This window comes from Bos javanicus, chromosome 5 (genome assembly GCF_032452875.1).
Source record: "Bos javanicus breed banteng chromosome 5, ARS-OSU_banteng_1.0, whole genome shotgun sequence".
Lineage (NCBI taxonomy): Eukaryota > Metazoa > Chordata > Mammalia > Artiodactyla > Bovidae > Bos > Bos javanicus.
The window spans coordinates 105584997-105603362 of NC_083872.1; the positions used below are offsets into that span (position 1 = coordinate 105584997).

At 49.7% G+C, this 18366-nt stretch overlaps 1 protein-coding gene across 1 annotated transcript; it reads right to left on the minus strand.

Annotated features, from left to right (window-relative positions):
- Window positions 1-2278: 2278 nt before the first annotated feature.
- KCNA5 (potassium voltage-gated channel subfamily A member 5) lies at window positions 2279-5209 on the minus strand. Its single transcript, XM_061418174.1, has one exon. The coding sequence runs from the start codon at window positions 4921-4923 to the stop codon at window positions 3127-3129; it is 1797 nt and encodes a 598-aa protein (XP_061274158.1). The 5' UTR covers window positions 4924-5209; the 3' UTR covers window positions 2279-3126.
- Between the last annotated feature and the right edge of the window lie 13157 nt (window positions 5210-18366).

An 18366-nucleotide genomic window follows, 5' to 3' on the forward strand; every position in this document is an offset into this window, starting at 1 on the left:
CTTGATTAGGGTTCACCCAGCATATGGGCAGGAGAAGAAAAAGTAGGTGGTAAAAAAAACCAGGGCCACATGCTCTGCAGGAGAGCAGCTGTCCTTAGATAAAGGCACCACACCGGTCCATCCCTGCTGGGCAGGTGTGTGCCAAGTCGCGTCAGTCATGTCCGACTTTTTGCAACCCTACAGACTGTAGCCCGCCAGGCAACTCTGTCTGTGGGATGCTTCAGGCAAGAATACTGGAGTGGGTTGTTGCCATGCCCTCCTCCAGGGCATCTTCCCTACTCAGGGATTGAACTCGAGTCGCCTTCTCTGGCAGGTGAGTTCTTTACCACTAGCGCCACCTGGGAAGCCTGGAGGCTGCCAAGGCTGGTAGATTCTAAACCCAGGGATGGTTTCCTGCTGTGGGAGCCAAGAAGCAACATCTGAATAAAGGTTTGGCCGGGACTATTAGATCTAATCTCCTCCGGAAGGAAAATCAAGGACGGCAGTGAAGGGGAGGGGGGAGAGAGGACAGGAAGAGCCTCCTTGCCTCAGGTGACCTGGGTAAGACTTGACATTCACACTCCTTTCCTGCCAATCACGTAAACAGAGAAACCACCATGATGTTGGGAGTGAAACTGGGGGACCCATTTCCAGAACCATAGCAACAGGTGCACTGAGAAGACAGAGAGATTGAAATACCTTCACTGCCCTTGGGGGCCCTCCCAGTGCCCCAAGATGGGTACCACTAGCCTCGGGGATGCAACAGGGGACTGAGGTCCCTCTGGAACCACCTGCATCCCCTTCGTAAACCTGTGGACAGCGCCCCTCATCCCACACAAAATAGAGACACAACGCTCTCATTCCTGCCCCCTCCATCCCCAAGGTTTTGTATAAGCTTGTACCTTTTACCGGACAATCTAAAGAGCCGTTCAGTCTCTTTGGACCAACACCTGACAGGTACCTGGACTCATCTGAGGCCTGGGTGGCCACAGTTCTCTCTTTGTGGCTCGAGCCTAAAGGAAACGGCCTTCAGGGCAAGGGCGGCGCCTTCTCTTTTATCTTCAAGGGAGAGTGGAATCGAAGGGGTGACCGCATCCCAGCCAGGAAGGGTGCATTAAACCACATCAGTTGGGAAGCCACAGAGGGGTTGGAGGTGAGATGGTGTGGAGGAGAGCTCGGGCAAGAGGCCCCGCTTTTAGGAGGATTGTAAATTACAAATAAACAGCGAGTCCCCACTCGCCCTCCTTGATTTCTGCGTGTAATGTGAAACAACAGAGCCCCAGGCACAGTCCTTCTGCTTCCTCCTCCGATGTGATGTTCACAGTTCCCGGCTGGAAATGACTCCAGGCGGTCACAGACAGGCTTTTACTCCTGCGTGGGCATCTCGTTTAAATCCACAAACCTAAGACATCAATCTCCTAGATCCTCCTCCTCCCCTCCGTCTCCCAAACTTGAATGTGCCCCGCAACTAGCCATCAAGCTCGCTGTGGTCATGGGGGCTATGTGGTTGTGGACCACCAGCCCACCCTGGTGAGGATGCCAAACCACCAGTCTTTGGATTGTTCAGCAGAAAAAAATAAAAACAACAGCAGGAATCAGGAACCCCTGGTGGATAACTAAGCCCAGAGAGACGTTGCAGCCAGCGTTACACCTGCTGCGATGTTTTGTCAGTATCATCCGATGACAAGGGAACAAAAGGATTTGTTGTGAATTTAGAGATTACTCAGGGCAAGGTTACAATCTGTAGAAATCAGCCCTTAATGTGGACAAACAAATCCTTCCAGCCTCTCTCTGCCTCCATCTGCCACAAAGGCAATTCATCCTTCTCTGCTTCACCATGGTTTGGTAGGGTGGGAATATAATAATAAGGTGCTACCTCCTCCCTCTGTGATTTTCCCATCAGGGCTACACTTTTTCGGAGAGGTCTCCTGTTTGGGAGAACCAAGCTTTTTTCTCAGAGCTGAGAATCATGTTCAGTAGGGCTTAAAACCTGCAGACAAAGGCTGGGAAACCCAGCCCCAGGAGACAGCAGCGGAGCTGCAGGCAGGAGGGAGGAGGGGAGGGTCTGGTCATCGTTTGCCTTTTAACTCCATCCACACACCACGCTGACAGCTGGGTCTAAAGCCATCTGGGAGTGTGTGTGTTCTAACCACCTGAGACAAACAGAATCCACACCTTTGTTTTCAAGGCACAGAGGGGGCCCAGCAAAGAGATGTCAATGATCAAACCATGAACTTTCCAAGCCCTCCTCCACCCCAGTCAAGTTTGCTCTGACTCCAGAACCATAAACAGTGAGGGACAGACTATTTTTTTTTTTAATTTCCAAAGATACATCAGCTGTGGAAAAACTAACACTTGCCTTAATCGAGTAACATTTTATTTCCTGGGATAAAAACTCAAAAGGATGAATTATCAGAAGTCTTCCTCCTACATCATTAAAATGCTTTTTGAAGAAAGTTACAAGAATTGTTTAAGGCGCACAGAAAAAAGTTAGACTTGCCTTTCTTCCAGAGCATTGCCTGCCTTAGACACGAAGCACCAACACTACATCTCAGAAAAGAGAGGCTTACTGACACAGGAACTAGAACGGCCGGAAGTATCGCAGGAGAACACCACAAAACCCATCTCTTCCATAAATACAACATACGTCTTGAAAATATATCCAAAATATCTCCATCTGAACTGCGGTACAAAAATCCACTCTCCAGCCATAAAAATAATATTTCCCCTTATACACAAATATAATCATCTGTAAAGCAAATCTAGAACACAGAGATGTGAGGAGGGGTTTTACAAAATCCCTGGAGATCTGGGCTATTTAAAGTCATTTTTGTTTGGGTTGTCCCTCTGCTGGGTGTAGGAAACTGGCTACAAAGACGTCCATCTTACAGCGCTCACCATTTCAACAGCTCCTGCGTCATGGAATGTGGTAGTTTTTAAAAATAGGCGACCCTTGGGGTCATGGAAAGAAGAGGAAAAATGAGGGGATCAAGGTGGAGGGGGAGGCAGGAGGGGAGCAGTGAGAGAAGAGGGACAGACCCAGGTACAAGGGTGGGCTTGAAATACTCTGCGGTGTCAAGTAGATCCCCAGGGTCAGAAGGCCTCTGCTGTCCCCAGCCCGTGGCCAGATGTCTGCCTGGGACCCCCTTACAAATCCGTCTCCCGGCTGGTGTCCAGGCAGAGGGCATACAGCGATCTCCGCAAATCCACATTGCTCTTGGCCTTGAGGTTACACTTCTCCAGGGAGCAACTGCCCCTTCGAGAGCCATCCGCGTTTTCCAAGGACCCTGCCACCTTGCAGAGGGACCCCTTGCTCCAGCTGGCCTTTCGCTGGCCCCCGCCCGCCGATCCAGTCCCCTGGCTCTGACTGCCCTGTTCTTCCTTAACGGCTGCCGGCTCCTCGTGGTCCGTCTCCCGGTGGTAGAAGTAGTTGAAGTTGGAGACAATGACCGGCACGGGCAGGGCGATGGTGAGGACCCCAGCGATGGCACACAGGGAGCCCACGATCTTGCCCCCCACGGTGACGGGCCTCATGTCCCCATAGCCCACTGTAGTCATGGTGACCACCGCCCACCAGAAGGCATCTGGGATGCTGGAGAAATGGGTCTCCTGGTTGTCGGCCTCTGCGAAGTAGACGGCGCTGGAGAAGAGGATGACCCCAATGAAGAGGAAGAAGATGAGCAGGCCCAGCTCCCGCATGGAGGCCTGCAGCGTCTTGCCCAGGATCTGTAGCCCCTTGGAGTGGCGGGACAACTTGAAGATGCGGAACACGCGGACCAGGCGGATCACTCTGAGGATGGCCAGGGACATGGCCTGCTGCCCGTTCTGGCCGCCCCCGCCCCCCGGCTGCTGCTGCTCCACCAGCTCGGTGCCCAGGGTGATGAAGTAGGGGAAGATGGCCACCACGTCGATGATGTTCATGATGTTCCGAGAGAACTCGGCCTTGCTGGGGCAGGCGAAGAAGCGCACCAGCAGCTCAAAGGTGAACCAGATGACACACGTGGTCTCCACGATGAAGAAGGGGTCAGCGAGGGTCCTGGGCAAGAGAGGCGCCACCGTGGGGCCGGAAGGGGGCGCTGCGGCCCCGCTGCCATTGGGCCCCCTGTGGGGTCCCGGGGGCTGGTGGGGGACCGGGGGATGGCGCAGCAGCTCGCGTTCATCCCGGAACTCGGGCAGCGTCTCCAAGCAGAAGGTGATGATGGAGATGAGGATGACTAGGACCGAGACGATGGCAATGGCCCGTGCAGAGCCCGAGCTCTCCGGGTACTCGAAAATCAGCCACACCTGGCGCTGGAACTCGTTGCGGGGCAGGGGCTTCTCCTCTTCCTTGATGAAGCCCTCGTCCTCCCGGAAGCGCTCCATGGCCTCCTCCCCCAGCTGGTAGAAGCGGATCTCGTCTGCGAACACGTCCAGGGAGACGTTGACTGGCCTGCGAAGCCGGCCCCCCGACTGGTAGTAGTAGAGGATGCCGTCGAAGCTGGGCCGATTGCGGTCGAAGAAGTACTCGTTTCTCAGCGGGTCGAAGTAGCGCAGGCGCTTGGCCGGGTCCCCGAGGAGCGTGTTGGGGAACTGCGCCAGGGTGCCCAGCTGCGTCTCAAAGCGCAGCCCCGAGATGTTGATGAGGACGCGCTGGTGATGGAGGGACCCCGGGCCCAGCACCTGGTCCCCCGCCACGCCCAGGGCGGAGTCGCCTTCTCCGTCCTCTTCCTCCGGAGGCCGCGGGCTAGCCTGGGGCAGCTCCTGGCGCGGTGGTGGCGCCGGCCGGCCTCCCGGGTCCGCGCCCCTCTCCCCGCCGCTGCGCCTCCTGGGCGCCGGCTGCTTGGGTCCATCGCTGAGCGCGGCCGTCGTGGGACAGCGGAGCTGACCCGCCGTGGTCCGGGCCTCCTCTTCTCCCCTGACGGTCATGGCACCGCCGTTCTCCAGGGGCACCAGGGCGATCTCCATGGCCCGGGGGCGGGGGGCATGCTGCGCCCCTGCGGACCGGTTCCCGCGCCCCCCTCACCCCGCAGGGCGCCCCGCGCTGGACTCCTCTCCCGCCGGCGGCCGGCCCCGCTGTGGGCCGGCCCTGCTGTGGCTGGCGCGGTCCCCTCGCTGGGTCCTGACGTCAAGAAGCCGCTGCCCTGCGCTCTGCCTTGCTCGGCTCTGGCAGCCCGTTACCAAGCAGCCAAAAGCCGCCTTCCAGCCGAGGCAACCTCCAGCCGCAGGCCCGGCCTCCACCCCGCGTGGCTCCCCGCCTCTACCCCTCCGCCCTCCCCTTCTCCTCCCGCCTCCCCTCGGGGCACTGAGGCCGCGAGTGTCTCCCCGAGGGCGAGCGCAGCTGGGGCCCCCGGGCGAGGGCGGGAGGAACTGAGCTGGGCGCAGCCTGGGAGGGGAGGGGAGAGGATGGAGGAACAGGTTGTACCGAGAGCGCTGCAACCAACTCCCAGGGCGGCCAGATGAGAATAGTTCTGGATTTCAGTTCACCTGGGAACCCGCTGATTGCCGGGTGGACTCTCGGGAAATGAATTCTCCTGTGTTGGAGAGATGCGACTTCAGGATGAGCCGGTGTTCGAGAGAAGGAGGTCCTTTGAAGAAATAACGGTTCTCTCTTCTTTGGGAAAAATTACAAACAGGAGGATGAGAGGCGGAGCTATGGGCCTTGAGAAGAAAAAAAAAAATATATATATATATATATATGGGCTTCCCCGGTGACTCAGAAGGTAAAGAATCTGCCTGCAATGTGGGAGACCCCTGTTCAATCCCTGGGTCAGGAAGATCCCCTGGAGAAGGGAACGGCTACCCACTCCAGTATTCTAGATATATGTGTATCTTCAGACGAGTGGAGAAGCCTGTCTCTTTCCATCTCCCTACTTATATTTGCACCAGAAGGTAACTGACGGAGAATTCACCATACAGCACCTCCCTGCCCTTGGCCTTGGGAAAGCCCTGATTCCCAGGACAGACAGGGGTGGTCAGCCAAGCACGCGGAGCCTGGCAGCTCCCCAGGCAGGCAGCTGAGACTGGAGACTGGCTGCCCGGCTTACTATTCCTACACACACAACCACTGCTGTCTCCACCAATCTCATTTGTAGGAACCAGGAACAGGGAAGGGGAGGAGGGAGAAGGACCCAGGAGAGAGCGGTTCCTGCTGGTGGAAGCTAGAAGCTGGCGGTTGCAAGGAGGCTTGTGTAGGGAGATGGGGTGGGGCGCTCCAGGGGATGGAGCCTTGGAACCCCCGGGTGGAGAATTCTCAGGAGTAGAATAAAAACCAATACTCACTTTGCTCTTCTGCTGTAGCAGGCCCATTATCAGCACTTCACAAATATTGGCTGGTCTAGTCTCTCAGCAACCCATTTTCTCGGTAATATTATTATCCCCGCTTTTATAGGCGAGGAAAATGAGACACAGAGAAGTTGATTAACTTGCCTGAGGTCACACAGTAGAAAGTGGTGAAGCTGGGATTTAAACCCAGCCTTGCCTGGAAAATCCCATGGACGGAGGAGCCTGGTAGGCTGCAGTCCATGGGGTCTCTAAGAGTTGGGCACAACTGAGAGACTTCACTTTCACTTTTCACTTTGATGCATTGGAGAAGGAAATGGCAACCCACTCCAGTATTCTTGCCTGGAGAATCCCAGGGACAGAGGAGCGTAGTGGGCTGCCGTCTATGGGGTCGCACAGAGTTGGACAAGACTGAAGTGACTTAGCAGCAGCAAGCAGAGTTTAGGCCCCTATTCCCCAACTCTGCTCCTCTATAGAAATATGCGACCCCCTTTCCAGAATTCAAGGATATGGGCGCTCTCTCCCCCTCACCATCTGACTTAATGGCTTTAGTCCCTTCTGCAGGAGGCTGGAGGATGGCTAAGATGACCCCCTAAGTGCTTCTGGGTTAGGGCATCAGGTATTCTGCTCCGCCCCAGCCCTGGGTGTTAGCATCTGTAGCCAAGAGAGAAATAGCCTTCGAGGCATATTTTCAAGCCATTCCAGGCACAGCCTCCAGATATTTTTAATTTACCCTAAAATCTCTGTGTTTTTGAATGTCTGTTTGATTGTCTATTTCTGTTTCTGTAGGTTGTTGGGGCTTTTGTATGTAATGTTATAGTCTCTTGTTCGTGTAAGCATCGCACACAAAGGATTTTTTGAAAGCTAGGTGCATGAATGTGGGTTGGAATAGCAGAGTGTAAACTCACAAGCTTGTGTCAGGGTCAGAGGAGTGTGTGTCCACGTGGTTTTGTTAAGTGAACTCGAGGGTGAATATCCATTTGGCATAGACAAACATTTGCATTGTGTGCAACTCTGCATGTGTGGTGGGCTGTCCATGCAGATGTGCACAAGTGAGAAAAGGGCATGAAAGTGAAAATGAGCGTGTAAAGGCATCATTGGTTATCATCAGGACCTTGCACGCCCCTCCCCAGATCTGTGCTGTTTCTGCTCCATCTGTTTGGGTTTGTTTGTTTTTTCTTCTCTGACTCTGACGTTGCCAGTCGAGATCAGGTCTGCCCTGGGAAGCCTGGAACTAACTGCAGAACCAGTAGGAGATGGGCTCAGAGACCTTTGGGTCCTCTCTTGTTCACTGACCCACACATCTTATAAATAGAGAGATGCCATGTTGGTTCACACGGGCTGTCCCCAAGCTCCCTAAGGGGAAGGGTTCCCTGGACCTTGTCTTCCAGGGGCCTCAGGGAGACTGTGTCCTGAAGAATAAGAGCACCATATAAACAGTCCTAGAAGGGCACGTAAGTCAGGCCTTTAATGTGGCACTTTCTTAAATCTGCTTTCCAGACATTTCCTAGCCTTCATAGGTTTCTTGTAAAATTACCTTCAGATGTCACAGTGTCTGCCGTGGGGAATACAGCAGGATTGTCCTTAGAGAAAGAACTTGCTTTTTAGCTTCAAAGACACAGTTGGCTGACAGCCCCCAGCTGCTGTCACCTCCTGACTCTGCCTGGTTTCCAACCTCCCGAGGAGCCCCCTGGCAATGACAGAGCACTGCAGAGTTACAGGGACCTGGCTGGTTCGGTTTCTGCTCAGTGCAGAACTCTGCAAACCTGAGAGTCTCTGTTCTTTGCTCTAGAGCTCCCCTGCTGGGTCTGCCAAGACTTTGTAAGAAAAACTGCCACCTGAGAGACTTCCCTGGTGGTCCAGTGGCTAACACTCGCACTCCCAATGCAGGGGGTCTCGGGCTAGAGCCCACAAGCTGCAACTACAGATCCTGCGTGTCACAACTAAGACTTGGTGCAGCTAAATAAATAAATTAAATAAATACTAAGTAATAAGTAAATAAACAAATCCCATCTGAGACTCCCCCATCCAACCTTTCCTCCTCCCCTTTCCTTTCCCAGGTGTCAGAAGAGCATCTTGGTCTGAAGATGTCCCCTTCTGAGTTCTGCAAGTTCTCTTATCTTTCTTTCATTGCCTCCCAATCAACCTTCAGCTGATGCTGAAGCTGAAGCTCCAGGACTTTGGCCATCTGATGTGAAGAGCTGACTCATTGGAAAAGACCCGATCCCGGGAAAGATTGAGGGCAGGAGGAGAAGGGGGCAACAGAGGATGAGATGGTTAGATAGCTTCACTGACTCAATAGACAGGAGTTTGAGCAAACTCTGGGAGATGGCAAAGGACAGGGAAGCCTGGCATGCTGCAATCTGTCTATCGGGTCGCAGAGTCAAATATGACTTAGTGACTAACACATAGGCACACATCACTGCAGGGGGCGCAGTTTCAGTCCTTGGTCAGGGAACTAAGATTCTGCATGCCTCAAAGAAAAACAAAACAATATAAATAAGTAAATAATGCAAGATTGAGCCCCTGCCTCACAGGCAGGCTTAGACTCAAACAAGCTCCCCTGTGGTGCTGCTGCTCCTGTCCTCAAGTCACAGTTTGAGCAGCATCTCCTCTTAGACAAACCCCAAGGGGTATCTTTGAATGAATGACTTGCAACACCTACGTTATTATCTCCCAGAATGAGACCTCCAGAAGTAAACAAAGGAGGGATCGTCTCTCAATTCACAGGACAGCTCCCAGCAGACCACAGCGAGATTCTTAAACTGTGCAGAACCAAGAGAAAAGAACATTATGAGAGGTAAGGGGTCAAAAAAAAAAAAAAGGAGAACTGGGCTGGAAGAGAGAGAAAAGGGAGAAGATAGAAAGGAGAAGGAATCTTAAATGCCATGTTTATTAATCCCTTCAAAAATATTCAATGAGTACCTACTATGTACAAGATGTTGTTCCAGGGTCTGGGAGTATATTGATGACCAGGACAGACATCTTTCCTCTGAGCAAGGCCAGAGTCTCTGAGCATCTAATTTTACGTTGGTTGTTTAACACAATTGTGAGGAGTACGGCCAGGCTGTAGGGGGCTGTGAGAATAGTGGGAGTCTGACGCCTGCCCTAGGACCCAGGGAAGCTTTCTGAGGTGATGATGAGTAAGGGATACTGTTCCAGGTGGAGGAAAGTGTGTGTTCCAAGGTCCAGGGGTGGAAGGCTCAGGGTTGGTTAGAAGAACTGAAAGAGGGCTTCCCTGGTGGCTCAGTGGTACAGAATCTGCTGCCAATACAGGAGACTCAGTTTCGATCCCTGATCTGGGAAGATCCCACATGCCATGGAGCAACCAAGCCCATGCAGCACAGAACTATTTGCCCTGTGCTCTTGAGCCTGGGAGCTACAACTGCTGAAGCCCAAGCATTCTAGAGCCCGTGCTCCACAAGAGAAGCCACCGCAATGAGGAGCCCATGCACCTCAACTAGTGAAGACCCAGGACAGTCAAAATAAATAAAACTATTTTCTTTTTTAAAATAGAAGATGAAGAACTGAAAGAAAGTGAACGTAGCTGACACAGGGCTGGGGGGATGTCTGTGAGACTGGGCTGGAGAAGAGGAGGAAGGCAGATCATGAAGAGCTGGTGAGGTCACGATCCCCCAGCAGTATTACACATGAATACTCCTTTCCTGAACACCCAGGCACTTTTGTGTGTGTCTGTAAAGCATATGTGCCAAGAGGCTTCCATTTTATTTCTCCATTAATTCTTTTAACCTCTTCTCCCCCTCTACTCTCATTAGAATATATATCTCTATGTGTGTGTCTGTATTTATTTTTATATGTATGTATGTATCTATCCCATATATAAATATACGTACCACACTATTTATCTTTCTATAGATAGAGATCGTAGGTAGGAAGATATTAATAGATAGATAGGCTTCCCTGGTGGCTCAGACGGTAAAGAGTCTGCCTGCAATGCAGGAGACCTGGGTTTGATCCCTGGGTGGGGACGATCCCCTAGAGAGGGGAATGGCAACCCACTCCAGTATTGTCTGGAGAATTCCATGGACAGAGGAGCCTGGCAGGCTATATGGTCCATGGAGTTGCAAAGAGTAGGACACGACTGAGTGACTAACACTTTCACTTTCAGATAATAGAGATAGAGATAGCTTGAAATCAAGGACCAAACTCATCTCTGATCTGCCTTCCAACAGCAAACGTGGTACCTTGGCCATACTGTGAATATCAACTAGTAAGTGTTGAATGTAATCAAACCGAGAGAAAGGAATTCAACTCTGGAGTAGTGAGGAAGGGGAAACTGTGGGCTAGGAATTGAAAGAGGATTTCTGAGATAAGCCAGACACTCCAAGTGGTTGTGGAAATGGAACCTAAACAGGCAGTGGATGGTCAAATATGGGAAGTCCTGAATTAAATCTGCTTTGGCCCTTCATTCAGGTTCTTGACTTCTGCATTATCTTTTACTACACAAACGGCCTCCACTTTGTGGGTTAAAACAAGTTTGTGGCTAGAAGCAATTTAACATTTTGGACTGGGTGCTTTCATTCCTAAATTAGGAGCGTGTTTGAGACCTAAAGGTAGTGCAGCTCTGTTTTATTATGTAAGAAAATGGACCGAAACAACATGGAGATCTCCTGGATTTTTATCCAGGTCAAGGGAAAAAGCTTCCCCCATTAGACAAAATGTAAAGGGGCAGGAGAGGGCAAAAATAAAATTCTGTCCTAATTAAGTCAGGAGTCTTTCCTATCAAATATAGATTTTTGCCCCTCTACCTTGGAGGAGGGCTTCCCCAGTGGCTCAGTGGTAAAGAATCTGCCTGAAGTGCAGGAGCTACAGGAGACACAGGTTTGATCCCTGGGTCAGGAAGATCCCCTGGAGAAGGGCATGGCAACCCACTCCAGTATTCTTGGCTGAAGAATCCCATGGACAGAGAAGCCTGGTGGGCTGCAGTCCATGGGGTCGCAAGGAGTCGGACACGACTGAAGCGACTTAGCAATCAACAACAACCTTGGATGAGGTTATAGGCATGAAAACCCTATCAGAAATGTGATGAGAGTTTCCAGTGAAGGGACTGGACAGACACACCCTACAAGCCAGCCAGAGTGCTCCCCATGGGCCAGAGCTCAGCTCAGCCTCTGCCCCTTCTTGCCAAGGGGAAGAGAGCTCTGCTGTGGGGACCCCATCTCTAAAGCAACCCTAGGCACTCTGGCAGGGCTTCTCCAGCACATCCCTGGGCACTGCGGAGAGATCTCCGATTTCTTTTTTAATTTATTATTTTTGGCTGTGCTGGGTCTTCATTGCTGCACGGGCTTTTCTCTAGTTGTGGCCAGCAGGGGCTACCCTTCATGGAAGCGGGCTTCTCCTAGCTGTGGCTTCTCTTGCTGGGAGTATAGGCTCTAGGGCACAAGGGCTTCATTAGTTAAGGCCCCCGGGCTCTAGAGCAGAGGTTACAGATGTGACACACCGACTTAGTTGCTCTGCGGCGTGTGGAATCTTCCCGGACCAGGGATCAAACTCATGTTTCCTGCATTGGCAGGCAGATTCTTTACCACTGAGCCACCAGGGAAACCCCTGCCCAAGACTCATTAGTCAGCATCTTTCTAAGGAAACACCAAGGTGTCCAGAGTCTGGGGAGAGGGCTTGGGACTTCTTAGACTGGACCAGGGAGAGTCAAACAGAAGGAAACATGGTTGAAATAAACCAAAGTAACTTCTTAAAAAGTTAGGAGGAAAAGGCCATTAGTAAGTCTTGGATAGACTGAGTCTTACTACTGAATGTTACAAAGTATTAATATATGATCTTGTGGTTCTTACTATTAAATAATAGACCTCAGGATATGTAAGCATGCAATAATGAATAATAGAGTATTAATCAGCAAAGCCCTCTCTCACCTAATCCTCTCTCCCAGATGCGTCCCGCTTGCAGATCTGGGGTGAAAAACATCTTAATGAGAGGAGCAGCTGTTCTCCCCCTCCCCCCACCCCACCCACTTCTTTCTCACTTGCCGCTGAATCCGACACCTTGGGGAGGAAATTCTGGAAATGGCCTTTCTTTCCTGTTTGATAGAGCGGACAAGGCAGAGTCAGACAAAACACGTGTGCAAAACAAGTGAGTTTGTGTTTGTGGGGTGTTCGGAGTGGGGGAGGACGTCTTTGCTGCTTTAAGAGATGAAAGCAGGAGGCCAGGCTGAGGGTTAGAGGAAAGGAGAGATTACACTGAAATTGACCTAGATCCTGAGAGAAACCACAGAGTCTGTTACAGTGGTTTCCTGTTCAGAGGGATTAAAAGGAGAGACAGTCACAAATCAAGGTTCTCATCTGGAGAGTGGCTTTTTCTCTCCCTCCCTCCTGCCCTAATATAATCCACGAATAAATTCATTAATGGGTCCTGGGCTTTTCAGAGGCCAAAGAGAGAAAGGAAAGTGACCCAGATGGACAGGGCTTCGAGGTTCAAAGGAGGACTAGCCCTGGTGAGTGAGGGTGTCCGCTCCCTCTGGCTAGAGGGTTAGGGATGCATTAGTGAAAGTTGCTCAGTAGTGTCCAACTCTTTGTGATCCATGGACTATACAGTCCATGGAATTCTCCAGGCCAGAATACTGGAGTGGGTAGCCTTTCCCTTCTCCAGGGGATCTTCCCAACCCAGGGATCGAACCCAGGTATCCCGCATTGGAGGTGGATTCTTTACCAGCTGAGCCACAAGGGAAGCCAGGGATGCACTGGGACTCTATCTCAGTTTCTCTTTTTCTAACGTCCATCTTTCCTTCCTCAACCCATCTCGTTGTGGTATTCACTGATATAACATGAAAGCCTTCTAATTTTGAAATCGTGAACCAGGAGCTTCATAGATCTTTAGGGTTAGAGCCATTTGAATTGGATTTTTCCCTTTCTCAGTAATGACTGCAACTCTGATTTCTCTGCCTAGGCCTCCAGATCAAGGAAGGCATTCTTTGAGTATTTTATATTTCATGGCTTGTTGAGCTAGATTATGGCCCACATGGTGTGAAGATATATTTATGAGTTTAGGTTATGTATCCAGGTATATGAAAAGAACATTTTATTTTTAAAGTGCTAAACAAATGTATAACAGTTTTATATAAGAACTATCCCTTCTAAGTCTGGGAATAAAACATGTGGTCACTACATGATTCATGCAGCCCAGACAGTCCCCATTTTTCTCAATGTCTCTCAAAATAAATCCTCTTTATTCTAATTTGATTAAAAGATGCTTTGGTCATTGAACAGGATTAGGGCTCAGTCACAGTTTCAATGTGACTAGACCTGGAGGTGGGAGAAGGCAATGGCACCCCACTCCAGTACTGTTGCCCAGAAAATCCCATGGATGGAGGAGCCTGGTAGGCTGCAGTCCATGGGGTCGCTAAGAGTCAGACATGACTGAGTTACTTCACTTTCACTTTCCACTTTCATGCATTGGAGAAGGAAATGGCAACCCACTCCAGTGTTCTTGCCTGGAGAATCCCATGGACGGAAAAGCCTGGTAGGCTGCAGTCCATGGGGTCGCACAGAGTCAGACACGACTGAAGCGACTTAGCAGCAGCAGCAGCAGACCTGGAGGTAGGGGCTGAGGTGGGGTGGCTTCCAGGGGCTTGCTACTCAAAGTGTGGTCCATGGATGAGCAGAGACCAGAAGATCTGGAGGCTAATTAGAAATATAATGTCCAAGCCCCTCCCAGACCTACTGGATCAGAATACGGGTGGATCAAGCCCAAGAATCTGTATTTTAACAAGCTCTCCAGGTGATTCTGATGTAACCAAAGCTTGAGAACCACTGTCCTGGAGAATGAGCCTCCCTAGGAGTCTGGTCCTTTTACTGGATGCTGTGGGGCATGAGGAATTCAGGGGCTGGGAGCTACATTCTCCAGGATATGAGCTCGGATCCCGACTGAGCTAGGTCTGGTCCGAGAACTGGCAACACCTCCTATTCAGCATGACACTCAACCTCGCTAAGGCTCAGTTTCTCCATCTGTCCAATAAAGACACTAATAGAATCTTGTTGTTGCTTAGTCACTCAGTTGTATCCGACTCTTTGCGACCCAATGGACTGTAGCTTGCCAGGCTCCTCTGTCTATGGGATTTCCCAGGCAAGAATAATGGAGTGGGTTACCGTTGCCTTCTCCAGGGGATTTTCTCCACCCAGGGATCAAATCTGTGTCTCCTGCATTGGCAGGCAGATTCTCTACCACTGAGCTACCAGGGAAGCCCTACCTTCATATTAAATGCCTGAAGAATCATAAGCACTCAATAACTATTAGTAAGTATTGTTAGTGTTTGACTCTTTGTGACCCCCATGGAATGCAGCATTCCAGGCTCCTCTGTCCTCCACTATCTCCTGGAGTTTGCTCAAATTCATGTCCGTTGATTTGGTGATGCTATCTAGCCATCTCATCTTCTGTTGCCCATTTCTCCTCCTGCCCTCAATCTTTCCCAGCATCAGGATCTTCTCCAATGAGTTGGCTCTTTGCATCAGATGGCCAAATATTGGAGCTTCAGCTTCAGCATCAGTCCTTACAATGAGTATTTGGGCTTGACTCTCTCCAGCAAGGGGCGGGGGTGGCGGGGGAACAAAAACTCAAGAGGTCAATAGGGTTAAGCCATCATTTTTCAGATCCAGACTTGCTCTGAAGACTGAGTCATTCCATAAGCATCTCAGTCTCCCTGTCTGTGGAGTACGGTTTATTATGTTTTCTTCTTGGGAGCTGTCTCTCTATTCCTGAAAGTCCCCAACTCTAGGTGAAAGATTTGCAAATCTCAAGCCTAGTCTCTCATTAATCACTGCCACGTTTCAAGAGGCTAAAGGCAGCATGCTGTTGCACGCACAGCAATCATTTCTTTCTCTGGTAAAGACAGTAATCTGGGGAACAGCAATTATCTCCGTAGAACCACCAACCTTGCAGTGTGCCATTATCAACTGTTGGAAATTACGCAGTGTTCATCGGCTTCTATTTTAATGTCCGTCGTCTTCTAGTTCCCCTTCCCCAGACCAATGCCGAAACCCCCACCCTCCCAGCCTCTTCCTTTTGTTTTTAAATTAATCTTGGGAAATAGCTATCTTATTTTTAGCAGGCTTATGCTGCTGGGTAGGAATATGATATTGAGGGTCATAATAAGGACTTTCACACTTTCTGATGGTACTCAGCCACCACGCATCGGACTCTTCAACTCAGCTTCAAGCCTTTATCTCTGCCATGGGAGAAATGGCTGGCAAACTCCCCATGATGTTTCACCTCTTGAACTGCATGGCTCACCTCAGCTGCCTAGGGTTATTCTACTACACTGGGTAATATTGAAAACCAACGACCAAGTTGTAAAGACTGCTCTCCTGGAGCTCAGGAACAAGATGCAGTGTGTATGCATGTGTTTTGGTGGAGGAAGGTTACTGCTAACACTGTCTCCAGGCAATATAATAAGCAGAAAACCAAGACTTTGAGTCGCGCTTTGCGTATCTGACTATCAGCTACATGGCCTGGGAAAGTGAGTTATCCTACACCTTTTTTTTAATCTGTAAAATGGGAAATACCACTTGGGGTTCATAGGTGTAATGGGGCTCACATAAAATAGCAACTGTTCTATGATACATAGAATGGATAAACAACAAAGCCCTGCTGTAGAGCACAGGCTTTCCGGGTGGCACTAGTGGTAAAGAGCCCACCTGCCACTGCAAGAGATCTAAGAGACGTGGGTTCGATCCCTGGGCCTGGAAGCTCCTCTGGAGAATGAAATGGCAACCTACTCCAGTATTCTTGCCTGGGAAATCCCATGGACAGAGGAGCCTGGTGGGCTACAGTACATAGCGTTACAAAGAGTTGGACATGACTGAAGTGACTTTGCACCCATGTATAGCTCGGGGAAATATATTCAATATCCTGTGTTAAACCATAATGGAAGAGAATATGAAAAAGAATGCATGTGTGTGTGTGTGTGTGTGTGTGTGTGTGTGTATAACTGAATTAGTTTGCTGTACAGCAGAAATAGCATGACACTGTGAATCATCGGTACTTCACTACCCGGCCACTCACCTTGGACTGTTACCTGGGAGAAAAATAAGCTTCATTGTTCTTTGATTCACTGCACTTTGCCTCTTTTTCTTAGAGCAGCTTAGCCTACTCCATAAAACTACTACAGAGATCACTTTACAAGATGCCCTATTGTATTTTACCAAGACATGCTGAGTAATAAAAAAAGTTATACTTCAATAAAGTGAATTTTAAAAATAGCAAATTGCATTAAGCTGGTGTCTGTTACATAGCCATAGTTCACATTTCTTGAGTTCTTGTTATGTGGCTTGAACTATGCCTTTTACATACACTATGGTGTTTAATCCTCAATAACAGCCCTAAGAGGTAGCTGCCATTTTTGATCCTAATATATAGATGGCACTGGTGGTAAAGCATCCGCCTGCCAAGGAGAAGCAGATGCAGGTTTGATCCCTAGCTCAGAAAGATCCACTGGAGGAGTGCATGGCAACCCATTCCAGTATTCTTGCCAGGAGAATCCCATGGACAAAGAAGTCTGGTGGGGAAGCAAGGAGTTGGACATGACTGAGCGTCTGAGCACAGACATGGAAGCTGAGAGCTCATGCAGTTAAGCAAATTGCCCAAGGTTGGTTGAGAAGTGAGTGGTGAGGCCCAGCAGCTACTGGTTCTTGTTGTGCATTATTAGGGCATCTTCTCTGATCCAGTGTAGAGCAGAGGGAGTTTTCACTGGGTTTCTCTTTCTAATTTTCTCTACACGTCTCCCATTCTGCGCTTGGTCATGCCAGGTCCCTGATAAGACCTGATGGGGAAAAGCCAGTGACAAAGATATAAATGACTGAGGAGTTCAGAGGACACTGCCTGTTAGCACACAAGAATCTCTGAAAGGTGGGACGTCCAGCATCTTGCCAAAACCAAGTGACTCCAAGAGGCAGAGATTTTCCGCTGGTTGCTGTGTCTTCCCAGCTGAGGTCAGCTGACTGTGTGCTTAAAGTGGACACTGCCAGGCGGCTCCTCCGTCCCCTGCAAGGGTCCTTGTCTGAGATCACAGGGCGTGTCGGGGAGAGGAAGCTATTGCGATGAGGGTTAATAACACCAAGACTAGAGATTTGGTTTTCAGTCTCAAAAGAAGGAGGCTTGGGGACTTCCCTGGTTGTCTGGTAGTTAAGAGTCCACGCTTCCAACGCAGGGGGCCTGGGTTCGATCCCTGGTCAGGCAACTAGTTCCCACATGCCTAAACAAAGATCAAAATTTCTGCATGCTGCAAATAGGACTTGGTGCAGCCAAATAGATAAATGTTTAGGGAAAAAAAAGAAAGAAGGAGCCTTCTTAGAGGCCATAAGCATTTCCCAAACACTAAAAATTTTAAATGGCCTGTTTTTTTTTGTTTTTTGTTTTTTTTTTAACCAGAACTGAGAGTTGCCAGGAGTTATAGCTGTACCAAGCCAGTTTTCACTTACGATACGTGTATATGTACTTTTAACATTATTTATTTGTTTAATATTTCTGTTTGGCTATGCTGGGTCTTCGCGGCTGCACGCAGGCTTTCTCCAGCTGTGGCAAGCAGGGGCTACTCTCTAGCTGTGGCCCTTGCCTTCTTGCTGCGGTGGCTTCACCGCAGAGCACGAGCTCAAAGCATGAGGGCTCAGAAGTTGTGACAAATGGGCTAACCACCAGGGAAGTGTCACATTTGTAATTTTTACTGGAGTATAGTTAACTTGTGATGTTGTGTTATTTTCAGGTGTACAACAAAGTGAATCAGTTGTACACACATATATATCCGCTTTTTTAGCTTCTTTTCCCATATATGTTATTACAGAATATTGAGTAGAGTTCCCTGTGCTGTACAGTAGGTCCTTATCAGTTACCTTTTTTTATACCTAGTAGTGTGTATATGTGTCAGTCCCAATCTCCTAATTTATCACTTCCTTCCACGTTTCCCCTTGGGTAATCACGAGTTTGATTTTGAGATCTGTGAGTCAATTTGTTTTGTAAATAAGCTTTTTTTTATATCATTTTTTATTAGATTCCACATATAAAGGGTATCATATGACATTTATCTTAAGATACATATTTTTTAAAGATTTGGGCTTTTCCTGAACCTTTCTTTGGGGGCGTTCCAAGTCCTTGACCTCCCCTATCTCA

Bases quoted from the DNA above. Each gene is read 5' to 3' on its own strand.
- KCNA5 (XM_061418174.1), bottom strand. From the start codon at position 4,923: ATGGAGATCGCCCTGGTGCCCCTGGAGAACGGCGGTGCCATGACCGTC.